This window comes from Microcaecilia unicolor, chromosome 8 (assembly GCF_901765095.1).
Source record: "Microcaecilia unicolor chromosome 8, aMicUni1.1, whole genome shotgun sequence".
Classification (NCBI taxonomy): domain Eukaryota; kingdom Metazoa; phylum Chordata; class Amphibia; order Gymnophiona; family Siphonopidae; genus Microcaecilia; species Microcaecilia unicolor.
The window spans coordinates 59,604,394-59,625,497 of NC_044038.1; the positions used below are offsets into that span (position 1 = coordinate 59,604,394).

General features: G+C 47.4%; 1 protein-coding gene across 4 annotated transcripts in view; it reads right to left on the bottom strand.

Annotated features, from left to right (window-relative positions):
* Nucleotides 1-266: 266 nt before the first annotated feature.
* Nucleotides 267-21,104, bottom strand: part of DECR2 (2,4-dienoyl-CoA reductase 2) — a 43,610-nt gene continuing 22,772 nt past the window's right edge. For all 4 annotated transcript variants that reach the window (XM_030211759.1, XM_030211760.1, XM_030211762.1 and 1 more), the window contains 3 exons: nt 19,201-19,294; nt 4,763-4,867; nt 267-882 (listed from right to left, as the gene is read on the bottom strand). In XM_030211759.1, the coding sequence (XP_030067619.1) occupies nt 665-882; nt 4,763-4,867; nt 19,201-19,294 (417 nt within the window). In that variant the 3' untranslated portion in view covers nt 267-664. The remainder of the gene's footprint in view (nt 883-4,762; nt 4,868-19,200; nt 19,295-21,104) is intronic.

The following is a 21,104-nucleotide window of genomic DNA, read 5'->3' on the forward strand; positions in this document are numbered from 1 at the left end:
TGGCCTGCACTAGTGTAGACACATATATTGGACGTGCGCAGGTCTATTTTTCAGCACGCCTGCAAAAAAAAGCCTTTGGGCCAAAAATGGATGTGCAGCAAAATAAAAATTGGTGCGCGTCCATTTTGGGCCCGAGACCTTACCGCCACCTAGTGGTAAAGTCTCACGCATTAACTGGGCAGTAATGGTCTACGTAATGCCGATTACCGCCTGGTTAGCACCAAGTGCCGGCACTTAGTGGACGCACATAAAAAAAATGAAATTACCACCTGGGCCATGCGGTAGCTGGGCGGTAGTTCAAAACTGACGCACCTACGATGCTTATTAAAAGGGCCCCACAGTCTCCTTTCTACTCTACTGCACATCTCATTTGCTTTTATCAGAGTGACAAAGTAAGTAGCTGGCAGGCGAGTACCAATGGTTCAGCTCCATCCCCTAGGTGTCTGTTTGTATTAGGTTTAATTTAAAATCTTTAATTACAAAAGACAAAAAAACATTTTTGGTTAGGGCTGATTTGCTGCATCTCTCATATATACCGCATCAGCAGCCTCATCACTCTTCTAATCCGCAAAGGGCCAGGTGGATGACAGAATGGGAAGAGGAAAACGTACAGTGTCCTCTACATGGCATCTAAACCTTGAGGATGGCAAGGGTTACACAACATCTAGAGATTAGCAGAGGGAGATGCACTACCCAAAATTGCCGAGAAGTGGTTGGCAGAGGTCAGCCAGTTCCCTCCATCTACCACCAGGGAGGTGCCCGTCACATAGGATGCCAGGGGACTTGCCAGGTACAAGACGCCGTGAGCGATCTCTGTTTTATTGCCTGCCCGCTGCAGTGGAATCATACTGATGTGGGCATCAGCATCTGCCCTAAGACCACCTGCAGAAACAGAGCATACATACAGCTATCATACTTGGAAGGGAAGGGATCTCCTCATAAATATGGTTTTATTTCAGGCACTGTTGGGCGCAAACATACAATAATTCAGAATAATGTGGGATTTCCCTGACTGCCTACTCCTAGTGCTCAAAGGCTGAACTGGTGTCTCTCCTCATGCTCTTAACATTATACAGTATAGCTTTTAGGTGATCAGATGGGGCTTCGATGGTGAAATTTGGTGATGGACAGAGAAAACAAAAGATAAAAATGTACAGTCTCCTGCATAGGACTCCAAGATGCACGGCAACTTCATTGTATACACACTTTTTACCTGTGATCTAAATTTGCACATTAATGAAATGACTAGTAACAAAATGTCTCTCTCCATAGTAGGTGGATTAGATAATAAAGGTACAGAACTCAGGAGTGGAAGTGTGTCTTACTGGTTAGAGCAGCAGGCTGAGAACCTGGGAACCATTTTTCTCAACAGACATTCTTTATGATCTTTAAGTCAACTGGGCAGGGAAATACATACTGTACCGAATGTAACTTGCCTTGAGCTTGGACTTGAAAAAGCAAATCATTAAATTGCAAATCTAGATAAATCACATCGGCAGAGAAAGCTGGCATCACATCAGCAGCACAACTGTTTACAGTTTAGCATGTTCATAAATGTTTAATCATAAAACAGTTTTCTTTGCAATCCAATTATGTTACAAAAACCTCCCATGATGACTCTTCTTGGAAAATATTAAATTAAAAGGCTCATTGTCAAAGCACATAGACTTACAAAGTTGCATAGGTTACCATGAGGCTCATTTTCAAAGCACTCAGACTTACAAAGTTCCGTAGGATACTTTGGAACTTTGTAAGTTTAAGTGCCTTGAAAATACACCTTTATGTAACTTTGTATGTAAGTTTATGTGCTTTGAAAATACACCTTTATGTAACTTTGTATGTAAGTTTATGTGCTTTGAAGATGAGCGCCTAAATATAAACTCAAATCAATGTGTACCACTGGATAACTTAGAAGTTATCAACTCATGGAAATGTGTACAGAAAAGTCTTAAAAAGAACATATTTTTCAATCATTTAGATAACAATTAAACAAAAGTTGGTTTATAAATTGCAACTTAGCACATTTATAAACCTTAAATCAGAGTAGTGGCACTTGCATAGAGTGGAGGAGTAGCGTGATGGTTAGGCCATTGGGCTGACAACCAGGGAAGCTAGGGTTCAAATCCTACTGCAGCTCCCTGTGATCTTAGGAAAGTCACTTAACTCTCCATTGCTTCAGGTACAAATGTAGATTGTAAGCTCCCCCAGGACAGGAAAATAACTACTGTACCTGAATGTAACTTGCCTTTAGCTACCACTGAAAAGACAGGGGCCAAATCTAAATTAAATAATAAACAGAATTATGCGGTGGATTATTGATTGGCATAGAACAGAAGGTTGTTTAATATCAAAAAATATTTGCAACTGCAGAACAGTCTTATTCGTTTTATCTGGAATAACAAAAGACCGCGTTTACCGCGAACAGTACTATACAAAAGCAGGAGGGAGGGGGGCTTGGGGGTCCCCAACTTGTATTGGTACTATTGTGCTGCACAGTCGAGAGCAGCGGTGGAATGGTTCCGGAAGGAAGACCATAAAACATGGGTGCACATTGAACAAGCTATGGTCGGGTCTCGTACACTAGGACACCTGATGTGGTTACCGAGCAAATATAGAGGACAGATAGACAAATTCCCTCCTGCAGTACAGGTTACATTCCACTACTGGGACCATATGTTGAGGAGTGTCAGCCCCTTGTGTCCGGATTGGCGCCCATAGTGGATAACCCGAGGTTTGGTCCGGGAGTGGGGAATACCACATTTTGCAGGTGGGCTGAAGTGGGGGTAGATATGTGTGGGCAGCTGCATGTGGGAACAGACATAATACCATTTTACAGATTAATAGAGGACTATGGCCTTAGGACTGAGGACAGGTATGCATATACACAAATACAACATTTCCTGCAGGGATCAACCTATGTAGAATGTATGAAAAGAGAGATTCACCCCCTAGAAGAGGTGTGTGTAGACACAAGGTCTACGCGAGGCATGATCACCTATTTGTATGAATTTCTGGCTGCCCGTCTTAAGCCATACACTTTGCACCGGAAGCGGTGGGAACAGGAATTAAATTTCACATTGTCAGAAGTAGAATGGCAGAGGCTGGAGAGGACGATTTTGAAATCCGCTCGGGCTGTAGCCATGAAGGAAAATGCAATTAAGATATTTTATAGATGGTACCTTACGCCGATAAGATTACACCACATGTATGCTAATGTGGCGAAAGATTGCTGGAGAAATTGTGGGGGAATGGGAACAATGGGGCACATTTGGTGGACATGCCCCAAGGCGCAGGCATACTGGAAAAGTGTGCATGCATGGCTTCAGGCCTGGACGGGAAGAACTGTGCAGTGGCATCTTCTTCGGGGGGAAGAGGGGTTGGTGGTTGAGAGGCTAGGATGGGGGAGGGCAGACTTATACGGGGTCTGTGCCGGAGCCAGTGATGGGAGGCGGGACTGGTGGTTGGGAGGCGGGAAATACTGCTGGACAGACTTATACAGTCTGTGCCCTGAAAAAGACAGGTACAAATCAAGGTAAGGTATACACATATGAGTTTATCGTGGGCAGACTAGATGGACCGTGCAGGTCTTTTTCTGCCGTCATCTACTATGTTACTATGATTTTCATTCTGGGCCGGAGACCGGAGGGTCTTACAGCCAGCCAATGGGCCCTGGTAAGGGGGTCGCTACATGCTGCCCGCATTAACTTGGCTCAGCAGTGGAAAGCGGTGCGGGTCCCCTCACTTGTGAATTGGATTACGAAGGTGCGGTATATCTATGAGTTGGAGAGACTGACAGCCATTAAAAACAAATCAGTGCCAGTGTGGGAAAAGGCTTGGAAACCATTTTTGAATGCGTGTGTTGGATGAAAGGTATAAGGTTAGGGAGGGGGGTGGCTTTGGGTTTAGAAGGGAGGGAACTGTAGGATTAGGGTTTGGTACCTTGTGTTGGAAGTTTAACAATTAAAAAAGTTTTGAAGTGACTTAAATATATAATTGGCATGGATAATTACTCAAAATACTTGTTTAGGAAGGTACTCTGTGTTAGAGTTAGGATAATTGTTCCATTCTGTGCTGAATTGTGCTGAGTACTTTTTGTTCTGTATTATTAATGTTCAATAAAGACTTCTAAAAATTAAAAAAAAATATTTGCAGACATCAACCTACTTTTGAGACCAAATGTATGTAAACATACCTACATTTATATTTAAAGATCCTATATAATAATTTGAACCTCTGCACATCCATCTGGATGCCTGGGTTCGTAACACAGTTCCCATTGGTCCGCCCTGGGGATGACTGTCCCTCTCGTTTCACATTTACTTTAGAGGCTGTTCAAAATGATTAATTGGATACACCATATGGAGCTTGTTAATTTCTTATACATATGTGTATTATTATTATTGTATTATTCTAAAAACTTATAAAGATTTTTTTAAAAATCAAACTTCTTGCTCTATGTGGGAGAGATTGGATATATGCGTCCCATGTTGCCAAAAACAACTTCTTCCGCTTTGGAGAGCAGCGAGCTTCCCTCTGTTGGGCTCCTTAGCATTTAGTGCGCACTAACAATTAGTATGTGCTAAATCTGTTAGTGCACCTTAGTAAAAGGAGCCCTTAGATTTCTGAGTGGAATTCTCTGGCTTGCAATGAGGCTCTGGTGCTAGCAAGGCTGGTGCTCTGACTTAGCCAGTGTTTGCCCCTCCATCTACCTCCTACACAATTGAACACGTATGTGTATAGATCTAAAAGGGCTCTTACTTACCAAGCCTGCGGAACCCCTCCGTGCCAGAAATAGGACCTGGAGCCAGGCTGTTTACACGCACCTTGCTGGGGCCCCACTCTACAGCCAAGTGCTTTGTCATGGCATCTAAGGAGAGGAAGGAAGGCAAGAATGAAAAGTCAACAACAGCAAAGGAGAGCCAGAAGCTGCTGAGGTGCTTCAGAGGAGGGAAGATGATCCCTTCAACTACAACTACTAATCATTTCTATAGCGCTACCTTTCTCTGTCCCTAGGGAGCTCACAATCTAAGTTTTTGCATCTGGGGCAATGGAGGGTTAAGAGACTTGCCCAAGATCACAAGGAGCTGCAGTGGGAATCGAACCCAGGTTGCCAGGATCAAAGCCTGCTGCACTAACCATTAGGCTACTCCTCCACTCCGCAGCTCTAGTCAGTCTCTGGCATAGGGTAATATTGTCAGATAAAGTGAAACTTGTGCTTACTGTTAGTTTCCTTTCCTTGCATTCTGTCAGCCCAGTTCAGATGAGTGGGTTATATCCCTCCACCAGCAGATGCAGGCAGAGAAGAAATCCTAACCAGGTTCAAGTCCCTGGTATAACAAGTGGTGGAGCTGGGTCAGATAGCCAATAATTCTATTGATAAAGCTAATATCCTACCATAACAAACAACTGTTTATTTTTTATGCTAATATATATATATATTTTTTTTTTTGGAGGGGGGGGGAGATTCTGGAGTAGTCTCTACTCTGCAGGCCCAGATAGCCCCCAGTGACCACATAAGAATAAACATACTGGGTCAGACCAATGGTCCATCTAGCCATCCTGTTTTCAACAGTGGCCAATCCAGATCACAAGTACCTGGCAGAAACCCACATTCCATGCTACCTATCCCAGGGCAAGCAGTGGCTTCCCTATGTCTGTCTCAATAGTACAAGATCCTGGACGTTTCCTCCAAGAACTTGTTCAAACTTTTTTTTAAACCCAGATATGCTAACTGTTGTTACTACATCCTCCGGCAACAAGTTCCAGAACTTAACTATTTGTTGAGTGAAAAAATATTTCCTCCTATTTGTTTTAAAAGTATTTCTATGTAGCTTCATTGAGTGTCACCTAGTCTTTGTACTTTTTGAAAGAGTTAAAAAAAAATCAATTCACTTCTTCTTGTTCTACACCAGTCAGGATTTTGTAGACCTCAATCATATCTCCCCTCAGCTGAAGAGCCCTAACCTTTCTAGCCTTTCCTCATATGAGAGGAGTTCCATCCCTTTTATCATTTTGGTCACTCTTCTTTGAATATTTTCTAATTCTGCTATATCTTTTCTGAGATACGGTGACCATATGTCCTATGGACAGCCCAGCTGCTTGAAAGGTTTCTCCCTACTTGGGGGAGAGGGAGGGCAGCAGCAGAAGAACCCTGATGTGTCCTTCAGAAGTTGTGTTAACTGAGACTCGCATTCTTGTGGCCCTGAAAGGGATACCCCCTTCTTACCCTACACCCTTCTTTCAATACCTCAGATGTCCCTCCCACCTGTTGAAGGTACTGGCTATTCTACCCGATTACAACACCTCTCACACCAGAGACTTGAGCCTGGATAGGAGTTCTTCTCTGTCTCTACCTGCTGGTAGGAGGATATAACCCATTAATCTGGATTGGTCGGGCAGGATGAGAAGGAAAGTCATTCAGCGTGTTTACTCCCACAGCACACCTCCCCCTGATGCCTGCCAGGAGTGAGCTTTGGAGACCTCACTCAATATGTTCATAGAATAAGGTAAAAGGGGACAGACTCAGGGATAATCTTTCCATCTTTACAAAAGGAGTGATGGAAGTGTGGAAGTGGTAGAGACAAGGAAAGTATCTGAAGTCGAGAAAGCATGGGGCAAGCATAGATCTTTGCAGGATAGAAGAAATTGTATAAAAGTGAGCAGTTGGAATGGACAAGCAGTCTAGATCAGTGTTTCCCCAAGCCCGGTCCTGGAGTACCCCTTGCCAGTCAGATTTTCAGGATATCCACAATGAATATGCATGAAAGTTATTTGCATATAATGGAGGCAGTGTATGCAAATCAAGTTCATGCATATTCATTGTGGATATCCTGAAAACCTGACTGGCAAGGGGTATGCCAGGACTGGGCTTGGGAAACACTGGTCTAGAAAGCATTGAATATCAGTTGGCATATGCCTACTGAACTGGCCAGGAACAGCTCCTGGCCGGCTAAGTGCTAATATTCAACGCAGGATAGCCAGTTACCTCCACTAAATATTAATGCTTAGTGCATAGCGGCTAACTGGCTATATCGTGTGATATAACTGTCTAGCTGCAGTCCTTTGCCAGCTAGGTTTTGTGGCCAAACTGGACTGCCTAAATAGCAGTCCTATCTTTGGCCACTTGTGAGGAAGGGGTTGATAAGCAGAGGTGGCAGGGGAGAAAAGGTGCCCTTCTTCCAGGTAGGGAGGAAAAGGGGAACGAGGGGGACTACAGAAACTACCGATCCCAGAAGGCCGAGCAGGGCCGAGGGAGGGAGGAGAGGGGAAACTACAAGTCCCAGGAGCCTGAGTTGAGGAGGAAACAGGAGGGGGAGGACTTTCCTTCGCAGAGAAGCCAGGGGGAGGAGGCCGATTGGGAAATGAGGTCTGAGGAAGGGAATGAGGAACACCTGCTGGGGGAGGGAGGGACCGAGCATATGGACTGGCAAGTGGGAGAAGAGGGAGGAGGGCCAGAGGAGATGGATATCTCAGCTTTTGCTCGTGGTAAAGGGGGGAACTGAAGGAAAGTAAGTCCTGAAAAACACACTGTATGAGTTCTAGACCTAAGCGGGAGGTTGTCAGGAGTGAGTGCTGACAAATGAGGGAGGTGGGTCTCTAGGTTTGGCTGAGAAGAAATTGCTAAACCTAGGGGAATTCATACAGCAGTGAGAAAGTTTGGAACTGGATAGCATTGGAACTTGAAAGCTGAACTTTGTTTTAGAACTCTGTAGTGGGTAGAGAAATGAACTGGAGGTGCCTGTGACAGGAACAGGACCCGTATGGAGGCCTTTTTGGCTTGGTAGCCTGGCTGGAGAGAAGCCAGGGAGCAGATAGGCTTGGTTGCTGGCCTAAAACTGTGAATGCTTGTCTGCTCAAGAGTAGATGACGGCCTCAACCTGAGGAAAAGAAGGCCGGTCCTGAAACGGATGGGCTCACTGCTGGCTAGAGGGAACCTAGCAGAGGAAGCCTGATCTGTGTTTGAATAACAACTAGGAGGAATACTAGCGGTGCGGAGGTGGTTCCCGGAGCGGAGCAAGGAGGGGGCAACACCTCGAGAGGTCGACTGGAGACAAGCTGACAAGTGGTGGCAGTGGTGGGATCGATCGAGCCCAGGTTCCAGTGAGCCGAAAGCGGACGCGGAGGCGGCACCGGGATTCACGCCCGAGAGCTGGGGAGCTTAAACCCGAAAGCTGGCAAACCTCCAGCTTCTGGTGAGCATATCGGGAGCTGGGAGAGGGTGGAGTGAAGACGTAGAGTATTGTGAAAAGACCACACTTGGTGTTTTTTCTCTCATTTTCTTGCAGGTGGAAGGTCAAGGTGGTCAGGATGGATCCGAAAGAGATGTTTGCCTTTATGACGCATCAATTCCAAAAACAACAAGAGATGGCGCATAAACTTATGGAGGAGTCGTTGGCGGCTTCCGGAGCTCAGCAGCAACCACTTTTGGACCTGTTTCAGGAATTCCTGCGAGTCGGAGGAAGAGTGCCGGGGCCTGGCGAGAGTGGTGCAACTTTTCGGGGCGAAGGGCCAGCTGGACTGGTAGGACATGCGGGGGTGAACTGGCTTCCGTGGGGAAAGTTGACTGATGCTGATAATATTGAAGATTATCTGGGGGCTTTTGAGAGGGTGGCGGTGGCCGCGGGGTGGCCGCAGGAGCAATGGACAATAAGGCTAGCTCCTGCACTGTCTGGGGAGGCTTTAGCTGCTTTTCGGGCCCTACCTACTGGACATATAACAGACTACCCAAGGCTGAAAGCAGCTATTTTGGACAGGTTTGGACTAAGCAAACATGCATACAGGAGGAGGTTTCGGGAATTCAAGTGGGTGGAAGGGGAAACTCCAAGGGTGCTGGCTCAGAAATTAAGAGATTTGGCGGGGAAATGGTTAGAGCCAGAACGACGGTCAGTGCAGCAAATAATGGAAGAGCTAGTGCTGGAACAGTTCTTGGAGTCCTTACCCAGGGGTCTTCAAGTAGATTTGATTAAAAGGGGCTGTGGATCCCTTGAGGAGGCAATTCAGAGTATGGATTGCTTCCTAGAATCACAGCATTGTGCTCGCAAAGTGGCCCAGCAGGGGGGGGGGTTTGGGTAGTCCTAGGCTGAGTAAGGTACCTGAAGTAAAGGCCCCGAGGAGTTGGGAGGGAAGTAAGGTGGACGAGAAAATGTGTTATCGTTGTGGGAGGAAGGGCCATGTGAGGAGGGACTGCGTGGTTAAATTGCAATTGGTGGCCGGCGGGAGGAGGGGTGGTGGGCATGAGTTCTGCCAACAGGTTGAAGTGATGGGGGTGGAGGTGGAAGGACTCAGGAGCGGATCAAACCATGCTGGCCCAGTCCTTGTGGGAACAGATCATGGTGAAGGGAGCGGGAAGAGTGGGGAGGAGGGGACAGGAGGTCACAATACAATGTGTGCATGGGGCGTCTAGTAGATACCCGCTGCGGCATGTTAGGATAGTAGGTCCTTTGGGAGCACATTGGGTCTGGGCGGCGGTTCTGCCTAGGTTGCCGCGAGCCCTTATTTTGGGAAGGGATTGGCCCCCATTTTCGGAGTATTTAAGAGAGAGAGAAGGTTTAGTCGTTACCCGGTCACAGCGGAAGGGGGAGGCGGAGCAGGAGCAGTCTTTACCCCATATATTTCCTTTTCAGATGGAGGTATTGGGGGACCCGGGGAAAACCAGAGATACCGGGGGGCATAAGAAGACAGTTCAGCGTCAGAGAGCTCTGTCTATGAAAGAACTGGAGCAGGAGACTGATTTCCCTGATGAGGCAGGGGAGGTAAGGGAGCAGTTCCCTTCTTTTGAGAGGGAGCAGCGGGCAGATCCCACTCTGCAGTATGCCTGGGAGCGAGTAAAGGAAGGGGGCAGAGGGGCTCAGGGCCCAGGTTTTGTGGTAGACAAGGGACTTCTTTTCCGCGAATCTGCAGGGGAGGGGATGGGGGGAGTACGGAGGCAGTTAGTAGTGCCTCGAGGGTTTCGGAACCTACTGTTACGGTTGGCTCACGATCACCCTCTGGGGGGGCATAAAGGAGCCCAGAATACTGTCTCCCAGTTGTTAAGACGTTTTTATTGGCCGGGTATATATAAAGAGGTGGAAAAATATTGTGAGTCTTGTCCTTTATGTCAGAAGGTATCTGAGCAGGGTCCAGCGAGGGTTCCTTTACACCCATTGCCCCGAATAGGGACTCCGCTGGGGCGGATTGCGATGGATATAATTGGACCTATTCAAAAATCTACACGGGGGTTCTCTTATATTTTAGTAATTCTGGATATGGCCACTCGTTTCCCTTGGGCAATTCCTTTACGGAGCATTTCTGCTAAAGTCATTGCTGCAGAACTGATTCACATTTTCTGCGAAGTCGGGTTCCCTCGGGAGGTGCTCACGGATAGGGGGTCCAATTTTAGATCGCGGGCACTGGCCCAGGTATGGGAGGCCTTCGGTATTGTCCACATTTGTACGGCTGCATATCATCCTCAGACCAATGGCCTGGTAGAAAGATTTAATAAGACCCTGAAGACCCTACTTAGGAAGGGATTGGGCTCTAGCTTAGATAAATGGGATCAATTACTGCCGTTTGTGCTTTATGTAACGAGGGAGTGCGTCCAGGCCTCCCTAGGGGTGTCCCCATTCGAGTTGTTCTTTGGTCGTGCCCCAAGGGGAGTCTTGGATATAGTGAAGGAGCGTTGGGTACCCCCAGAGCTAGAGGATAACACAGTAGTATCTTACCTGCATGATTTAAAGGGGCGATTGAGGCGGTTGGGGGTCTACTCTAGAGACAAATTGCAGGCCGCGCAGCAATATCAGAAAGCTTCATATGATAAAAAAGCCCAGGAAAGGGAGGTGGGAATAGGGGAGAAAGTGCTGATTATGGTCTCAGATAATCCGCACAAGTTTAGTGGTAACTGGAGAGGACCTATGACGGTAATCAGGCGGTTGGGGCCAGTCACTTATGAGGTGAGGAATGAGCAGGGAAGAAAGCAGACTTATCATATCAATTTGATAAAACCGTGGCATGCCAGAGAGGTATGTTGGGCCACTGCAGAGGACTTAGCGGAGGAGGATCTAGGTCCCCAGATATCCGAGATGGATGCCCAGGGGGAGTTGCAGGTAGGAGGGGCGTTAGACGGGCACCAAAAGGAGCAGATAAGGGCTCTTTTGGGGGAATTTGAGAATGTGCTGACCCCTTTCCCAGGGGAAACACGTCTGATTATGCATGATATACGTACTGGGGAAGGGAAGGTGGTAAGGCAGAGGCCCCATAGGTTGTCGCCCCTAAAGCAACAGGAGATGAATAGGCAAGTTAGGGAAATGTTGAAGTTTGGGGTGATTGAGGAATCACGCAGCCCCTGGGCAAGCCCGGTCGTGCTAGTGCCCAAATCTGACGGAACATGGCGTTTTTGTATTGATTTCCGACAAGTTAATGCCCTCTCTGTTCCGGATGCGTATCCGATGCCGAGGATAGAGGAATTGCTGGATAGGCTAGGGACAGCCCGGTTTTTGTCAACTCTGGACTTGACAAAAGGCTATTGGCAGATTCCGCTCTCTGCTGAAGCCAGGCCGAAAACAGCCTTTTGTACGCCTCTCGGCCTGTTTCAGTTCAAACGGATGCCATTTGGCTTGAATTCCGCTGCGGCATCCTGTCAACGCCTGTTAGATCAGGTGTTGAGACCACATCAGGCTTATGCAGCGGCCTATCTAGATGATGTCATCATTCATAGCCAGGACTGGAAGTCACATCTGTGTCAGGTGGGGAAGGTCCTGAAAGCTTTCCGGGACGCAGGGCTGACTCTCAACCCCCAGAAATGTTATTTTGCTCAGAGGGAGGTGAAATATTTGGGCTATAGGGTGGGGAATGGGCAGATAAGGCCATTACAGGGTAAGGTCGAAAGCATTCAACTGTTTCCCCGCCCGGAGTCCAAGAAACTAATGAGGGGGTTTTTGGGGCTAGTGGGGTATTATCTAAGGTTCATTCCTCACTTTGCTACTTTGGCCGCTCCCTTGACCGGAATGTTAAAAAAGGATAAGCCAAATCGGTTAAGGTGGGGGGAAGCAGAGCAGGGGGCATTTGTGGCTCTTCGGCAAGCACTGTGTGAGGAACCAGTACTTAGGGCCGTAGATTTTGACAGGGAATTTGTCCTGCACACGGATGCTTCTGGCACCGGGTTGGGGGCAGTGCTATCACAGGTTTACGGGGAGGAGGAACACCCGGTGTTGTATTTGAGCAGAAAGTTGCTCCCTCATGAGACGAAGTATGCCACCATTGAGAGAGAATGTCTGGCAGTAAAGTGGGCCATACAGAAATGTCAGTTTTATCTAGAGGGACGGCCATTCAAGTTGTTTACTGACCATGCCCCTTTAAAGTGGCTAGCGCAGATGAAGGATAGCAATGCTAGGCTGACGAGGTGGTATCTGGCATTGCAACCCTTTCAATATCACATTGAACATAGAGCAGGGAAGTTGCTACCACATGTGGACGTTTTGAGTAGGATTGCTAGCCCTGAAGGAGGAGGAAGGGGGAAGAAGCGGGCTAGCAATCGCTTAAGGGGGGGGGTATGTGAGGAAGGGGTTGATAAGCAGAGGTGGCAGGGGAGAAAAGGTGCCCTTCTTCCAGGTAGGGAGGAAAAGGGGAAAGAGGGGGACTACAGAAACTACCGATCCCAGAAGGCCGAGCAGGGCCGAGGGAGGGAGGAGAGGGGAAACTACAAGTCCCAGGAGCCTGAGTTGAGGAGGAAACAGGAGCGGGAGGACTTTCCTTCGCAGAGAAGCCAGGGGGAGGAGGCCGATTGGGAAATGAGGTCTGAGGAAGGGAATGAGGAACACCTGCTGGGGGAGGGAGGGACCGAGCATATGGACTGGCAAGTGGGAGAAGAGGGAGGAGGGCCAGAGGAGATGGATATCTCAGCTTTTGCTCGTGGTAAAGGGGGGAACTGAAGGAAAGTAAGTCCTGAAAAACACACTGTATGAGTTCTAGACCTAAGCGGGAGGTTGTCAGGAGTGAGTGCTGACAAATGAGGGAGGTGGGTCTCTAGGTTTGGCTGAGAAGAAATTGCTAAACCTAGGGGAATTCATACAGCAGTGAGAAAGTTTGGAACTGGATAGCATTGGAACTTGAAAGCTGAACTTTGTTTTAGAACTCTGTAGTGGGTAGAGAAATGAACTGGAGGTGCCTGTGACAGGAACAGGACCCGTATGGAGGCCTTTTTGGCTTGGTAGCCTGGCTGGAGAGAAGCCAGGGAGCAGATAGGCTTGGTTGCTGGCCTAAAACTGTGAATGCTTGTCTGCTCAAGAGTAGATGACGGCCTCAACCTGAGGAAAAGAAGGCCGGTCCTGAAACGGATGGGCTCACTGCTGGCTAGAGGGAACCTAGCAGAGGAAGCCTGATCTGTGTTTGAATAACAACTAGGAGGAATACTAGTGGTGCGGAGGTGGTTCCCGGAGCGGAGCAAGGAGGGGGCAACACCTCGAGAGGTCGACTGGAGACAAGCTGACACACTATAAACTTAACCATCCAGCACTGAATATTAACTTGGCCAGTTAAGTTTAAGCTGGCCAAAAAAAACCCTGGATATTCAATAACGGTCACCGAAACTGCCCGCCGTTGAATATCTGGGCTCAGCGCCGATCATGGAACTTAGCAGGCTTGCTTCCCGTTGGCTGAATATTGCCCTTTGTCATCAAGTTCAATGTTTCATTCCCTGCAGAACACCCTCCCCCCTCTATAATAAAAGTGAATTTTAAAGATTGTTTTTCAACTCTGCCTTGACTGACATTGCACTTGGGATCTGTAATTTTTAATTCTGTTTGTGTGAAAGATAAGACACAGCTCTAATTAATTTGGTATGTGAAGGGAGAGGTGGAGCCTGTTTCGAGTTCAGCTGGCCACCTGGACTGAGAAACATGTGACCACATTCCCACAGTATAGCTTGTTTACCTAAACAGAGAAATTCTCAAGCATTCTGTAATTTTCCTTAGTTCTGAATATGAGTTCTAAGCCTAATAAAAAAAAGGGGGGGGGGCTCTTACAGTGAAACCAGAAGCTCATCTATGGCTGGATGTATTGCATAGAACCAGACTCCTGGTCATGAGACTCCGGCCTCGCTGAAAAAGGGGCTTCTCTCAGCTGATGTAAAAAGCCTGGATGATGTAAGGACCAGTGATGTATGTATAGTGTATGTATATTGCTTTTCCTGGTCTAGAAACTCCTAGATGTAATGATTGTTTCTTTTTAACTATAGATAGATATTATTGTTTCTTTTCAGTTATATAGCTTAATCATTGTGTATATTAGACAATAATGAACCTCTAATAAAAGTCTCATTTGCCTAATACAAATCCAAAAGAATCCACAGTAACTACTAAGTAGTCTGTGTTAGTGCTGTGTCAGTGAGGCAGGCTGTAAAACCAGGTCGGAACACCCTCACTCCCTGCTGGGAGTGAGCTGCAGGGGAAGACATCATTTAATATTAACTCAAATAACATCAAACCAGCCGCCAGTGACAATGCAGCAGATACTAGAGAATGACACAGGGACATGCAGTAACCGCAGGGATGGCTCCAACCCTCAACTTCTCTTTGCCACACTGAACTGTCTTCTCAAAGTACCTCCGTCCCCAATTCCCCCATCTCTTTCTCCTCAGACCCTAGCTGAGCACTTCCACGATAAAATCCATAAGATTAACCTTGAATTTTCATCCAAACCTTCCCCACCTCTCTCTCCCTTAGTCCTCACCCCCTACTCTCCTTTTTCCTCCTCAGAAGTTTCTACTGAGGAAACTGCCCTTCTTCTTTCCTCCTCTAAATGTACTACCTGTTCCTCTGATCCCATTCCCACTTACCTACTTAACACTCTCTCTCCCACTATCATCCCAGTCATCTGTCACATCCTTAATCTTTCACTCTCCACTGCAACTGTTCCTAATGCCTTCAAACATGCTGTTGTTACTCCACTCCTTAAAAAAACCCTCACTTGACCCTAGCTGTCCCCTCCAACTATCGCCCCATCCAGTGGTGTGCTGGTAAATGTTTAACAACAGGTTCTCTCCCCGGTCCACCTCTGCGCCCCTCGTCCACCTCTGCGCCCCCCCCCCCAAATTGCAGAGCTGGTTATTGCCGGGGAGAGAGCCTGGGGGGGGGGGCAATCTAATTCATGTTTAATGTGGGATAAAATGCCATAAATAAGTAAATAAAAATAAACTTTTAATGTTGAGCACCTGATTCTCAAAGTGGACATATTCCAAACACTATAATGAAAATAAAATGATTTTTTCTACCTTTGTTGACTGGTGACTGTTTTTCTGATCATGCCGGCCCAGTATCTGATTCTGCTGCTATCTGTCCTCTTAACTCCATTTCCAGGGCTTCCTTTCCATTTATTTCTTTACTTTCCGCCTTTCTTCTTCATTTCTTGCCCTACATCTGTAAGTAAAAGCTGGGTCCTCCGCAGACTTGACTGTCCAGTGGATCCAGCTTCAGCCTATTTTCTCCATCCATGTGCAGTTATTCTCCTCTCTTCCTTTTCCCTCTTATCTCATTCCTCACTCTTTCCTCCCCTCCATCCATGTCCAGCATTTCTTCTCTCTCCCTTCCTTCTCCTCCACCCATGTCCTGCAACCCTCCTCTCCCCCCTGCCCTGCCCTCCACCCATGTCCAGCAACCCTCCTTCCCCCTCCATCCACCCATGTCCAGCGACCCATCCTCTCCCCCCTGCCCTGCATCCACCCATGTCCAGCAACCCTCCTCTCCCCTCCATCCACCCATGTCCAGCAACCCTCCTCTCCCCCTGCCCTCCATCCACCCATGTCCAGCAACCCTCCTCTCCCCTGCCCTCCATCCACCCATGTCCAGCAACCCTCCTCTCCCCCTGCCCTCCATCCACCCATGTCCAGCAACCCTCCTCTCCCCCTGCCATCCCCTCCATGATCCACCCATGTCTAGCAACCCTCGTCTCCCCCCTGCCCTCCTCCCCTCCATCTGCCTTCTTCCAGTCGCCCCCCCCGCCCCCGCTGCCCCGGTCGTCCATCATCCGTCTTCCCTCTGCTCCCCAACAGACCTGGTTTCCTTCCTGCGCCGCTACTTGCCTTTAAAAATGTTATTTTCCCTCGAGGCGCGCCAGCGTTGAAGCGAAGGCACTAGGCAGCAGGCTCAGCTCGGTTCTAGCCTTCCGTTTCCTTCCCTCGCAACATGGCTCCGCCCTCTTCTGACGTATTTCCTGTTTGCACGAGGGCGGAGCCATGATGCGAGGGAAGGGAACGGAAGGCTGGAACCGAGCTGAGCCTGCTGCCTAGTGCCTTCGCTTCAACGCCGGTGCGCCTCGAGGGAAAATAAAATTTTTAAAGGCAAGCAGCGGCGCAGGAAGGAAACCAGGTCTGTCGGGGAGCAGAGGGAAGATGGATGATGGACGACCGGGGCAGCGGGGGAGCAGAGGCGAGCTGGCTCACAGTGGCCAACAACCGGCTCGCAAGATGCCAGTAAATTTAACAAGCAGCTCTTGCGAGCTGGTGCGAGCCGGCTCCAGCACACCACTGGCCCCATCTCCCTTTCCTCTCCAAACTACTTGAATGTGTTGTTCACCACCGTTGTCTTGACTTTCTTTCTTCACAACCTATTCTTGACCCACTCTAATCTGGTTTCCGCCCTCTACTGAAACTGCACTTACCAAAGTCTCTAATGACCTACTACTGGCTAAATCCAGGGGTCTCTATTCTATCCTTATCCTTCTTGACCTATCTCTGCTTTCGACACTGTTGACCACACTATACTCCTGGATACGCTGTCCTCGCTTGGATTCCAGGGCCCTGTTCTTTCCTGGTTATCCTCTTACCTCTCGCCTCGTTCTTTCAGTGTTTACTCTGGTGGATCCTCTTCAACTTCCATCCCGCTTTCTGTTGGTGTGCCTCAGGGTTCTGTCCTTGGTCCCCTCCTTTTCTCCATCTATACCTCCTCCCTTGGTACCCTGATTTCATCCCATGGCTTTCAATACCATCTTTACGCTGATGACTCTCAGATCTACCTCTCCACCCCTGAAATCTCAACCTCAATCCAGGACAAAATTTCAGCCTGCTTGTCCAACATTGCTGCTTGGATGTCTCAACGCCATCTAAAACGAAACATGACCAAAACTGAACTTCTAATTTTCCCCCCTAAACCCTCCTCCCCTCTTCCCCCCTTCTCTATCTCTGTTAATGGCTCTCACATCCTCCCTGTCTCCTCGGCCCGTAACCTTGAAGTCATCTTTGACTCCTCTCTCTCCTTCTCTGCATATATTCAACAGATCGCCAAAACCTGTCATTTCTTTATCTACAACATTAGCAAAATTCGCCCCTTCCTTTCTGAATACGCTACCAGAACCCTTGTCCACACCCTTGTCGCCTCCCGCTTGGACTATTGCAATTTACTTCTCACTGGTCTTCCCCTCAGCCATCTCTCTCCTCTCCAATCTGTCCAAAATTCTGCGGCATGACTTATTTTCCGCCAGAATCGTTTTACCCACACTAACCCACTCCTCAGGTCACTTCACTGGCTCCCTGTCTGATTCCGCATACAGTTTAAACTTCTTGTACTGACCTTTAAATGCATCCACTCTGCAGCCCCCCGTTACCTCTCCACTCTCATCTCTCCCTACATTCCTCCCCGTGAACTCCGTTCACTGGACAAATCTCTCTTGTCGTCCCCCTTCTCCTCCATTGCTAACTCTAGGCTTCGCTCCTTTTCTCTCGCGGCACCTTATGCCTGGAATAAACTTCCTGAACCTATACATCTAGCTCCATCTCTACCTGTTTTCAAATCTATGCTGAAAAACCACCTTTTCACTGCTGCCTTTAGCTCCTAGCCAATACTCAATTGCCCTCTCCTTGTTCCTTCCTTCCTTCCCACCCATTACTTCCCTCACCCGTAACTGTCTTGTCTGTATTATTTAGATTGTAAGCTCTTTTGAGCAGGGACCGTCTCTGTATGTCAGGTGTTCAGCGCTTCGTGCGTCTGGTAGCACTATACAAATGCTAATAATAATAATGGGGATGGGGACAAACTTTGTCCCCATGTCATTTTCTAGTTGGAAGGGTAGAGGGTGGTGGTGGGAAGGAGGGTTATTATAGTGCTCATTGTTATTATTGTTTTCTATTTGTAATTTATACACAGTAGTTGCACAGCATATTGTGCCTTTTTATACTTTAACAAAAAGATTTAAATATAAAATCATAAGTGTTCAAGGCTTCTGTAGATGAGGACAGAGCCCATGGGGATGGGGCAGGGACAGAACCTGCAGGGACGGGGCGGGGACGGAGACAGAACTTGCAGGGACGGGGCGGGGACAGAGACAGAACGTGCTGGGATGGGGCGGGGACGGAGACAGAACGTGCTGGGATGGGGCGGGGAAGGAGACAGAACCTGCTGGGATGGGGCGGGGACGGAGACAGAACCTGCTGGGACGGGGCTGGGACGAAGACAGAACCCACAGAGGCAAACTTTGTCCCTGTTTCATTCTCTAGCAGGTACACAAGGGACAAAATGTCTCCAAAAGCTTTGGTCAGTATTATCAGGGTAGCATATTTCCATGATGACAGGACTACAAAGCCTACTTTTAGAACACTCAATACTACTTGTATTTGAAGAGGCTGTAAAAACTAAAGTTTACTAACTGGACTTAGGTGTATTAAGAAAAGCTGTGTGTGGGACAAATTTTCACCATATGACACAGTAGCATAGTAGATGATCCATCCAATTTGCCCAGAAATGATCTGGTTGATATTCAAAACGATTTAACCAGCCAGAAACGGCCGCTGACTGGTTAAATTGCTCATTTGGGGCTATCCACTAATTTTCAGCACCACTTAACTGGTTATCACCACTGAAAATTAGCAGTTAGCACCAAAGTGAAACTGGCTATTTTGGGGGCTTTCCACGGTCGGAGTCAGCAGTTGGCTGGTTAAGTGCCGATATTCAGAACTTAACCGGCCAGGGTAACCACATAAAACACAGTCTTATCTTTATGTGGTAACCCATAGCTCCTTAAGTTCTGAATATTGACTTAACCGGCTATGTAGTTAATACCAGATATTCAGTGCCACAGCCCGGTCATGGGCCAGCATTGAATATCTGGGAATAACACTGGTGGCAGTCGGCAAAACGCTCACTATCACCGCCGGCTGATTCTGGAACACAAGACCTGGTACCCTCTCCCCCTCAGGCATTAAAAAAACATCCTCCCAATTGAAAGTTAAGTGCTTACCTATTGCTGCTTTGGCAGTGCCAGCATGCACCTGGAGTGCCTGACCTCTGTAACTCAACGTGGCAGTGATATTTACAATAACCCCGCCGTGACCCTAAAAGAACATGAACACTAACTTACAGCAGGTGACTCATGCAGACTCACACTTAGCAATATGATGGTCACTTTAAAATAAGATCTATGTGTTTTAACAATTTGAAAGTGAAAAAAAAAATCCTTCCACTATACTTTTTGTTCTCGTAATAGAAACTTCATTACAATGTTAAACATTTTATATACAAACAGAAGAGAAGAAGAGCTGAAGTCCTGAAGCAAAGGCAGTCACGAATGGCTAGGACATACAAAAATAAAAATCACCGGGTAAAGCACCAATCGTTATTTTCACCTCAGTAAAAATTACCAAAGTGGAAATAGTGAGTGATGAACAAAAAAAAAAAAACAGATGTAAATGAGTTGCTCGGAAAAACAGCTAGCAACTCGGTAGGGGGTAGCCAGTTAGTCAGCTGAGCATGCGCAGAACAGCCAATTGCTAAGCGTGGCTATTCTGAACATGCTCAGAGTACGCTTTCATACAGGTAGCTTTTTTATTTATTTTTTTTTATTTTCACCAACCGGAGTTAGAGGGAGGTTGTTCAGGATTCTGCAAGATTATGAACGGCACAAGCAGAGGCAAAAATAAAAGCTGAGGAAAACTGATCCGGCAGATTGGGGTCATTCAAGTTTTGCAGTAACCTGTTGCGGGGTTTCTTAATGGAAAATGTAGAATGTTGTTTACAAAGTTTGCAGGAGCAGGTTCTGCTGTGAATACTGACGGGAGGAGAGACAAGTCCAAAGAGGAGGGAGATCTGGCTGCTGCATTGCCTTGACCCTTCACTGTTGATCCACCGTCGCGAAGGACCTGCTATGAGAGCTCCTGACCTCCCATAAAATTTCTTCTGTTAAAGGTCCTGCTACTAATTATTTCTATATTGCTACTAGATGTACATAGCGCTGTACACATCAGCGGTACACATTAGGCGGTCCTTTCACTGCATGGCATGCAAATGGCTGTGCGTCCCTCGGAACTGATTCGTTTCCAGCTCTGGTTTCCATCCATAATGCCTAACTCACTTTTCTCTGCTTCACACTATCCCAAATGAATAGCAGAGGAGGTGTGGCTGCAGCTGAAAGAGGTCCCCTGGCCACCAAACAGTTCCAAGGGCTTACGTGGAGTTCTCTCCCTCATGGGCTACAGCAGACATACTTAGAGTTTGTGCCACCATCCCCTCAGCTTTTCTTCTCCCTATCAGGTGTGCGTCCTTTCTGCACAGAAGGTGAGTGGTGCATGCCGTATTCCTGTTTTACCAGCCTACAAAGCTGTGCTTGCCATAGTCAACTGGGGATGGGGAGAAACATGGAGGACATGAACAATGAAGATGGAATTAGGGTTGGGAATGTGAAGCTGAAAAACGAAGGATGGTGACAGAAAAGGGAAGAGGTTAGAAAATGGAGGACAGGAAATGGTGACAGAAAAGGGAAAAGGTTAGAAAATGGAGGGCAGGAAGATAACTGAATAGGCAAGACACAACTATCCCACAAGTTGTGGAATAGTAGGAAGCTACATAATGGAATCAGGTGCTACAAAATCCATATCCCAAGTCACCAGCAGCCAGCACAGGGGAACAATTTCTTTCCTACTGGATTATTGATGGTCTTTTCTATTTTCTAGTTTATAAGTTTATAAATTGTAAACCCACCAAGCTTTAGACGGCAGAAGAAAGAGTCAGAGTACACAGCAACAAGATGAATATAGAAGAACAAAGGGCTGTCAAGCATGGGATAAGCGAGAGTTCTTTTTTTGTGAACCCAGCACAGGCCAACACACCTGCATCAGGAGTCAAACTGCATATAAATGGGCTCTTGAG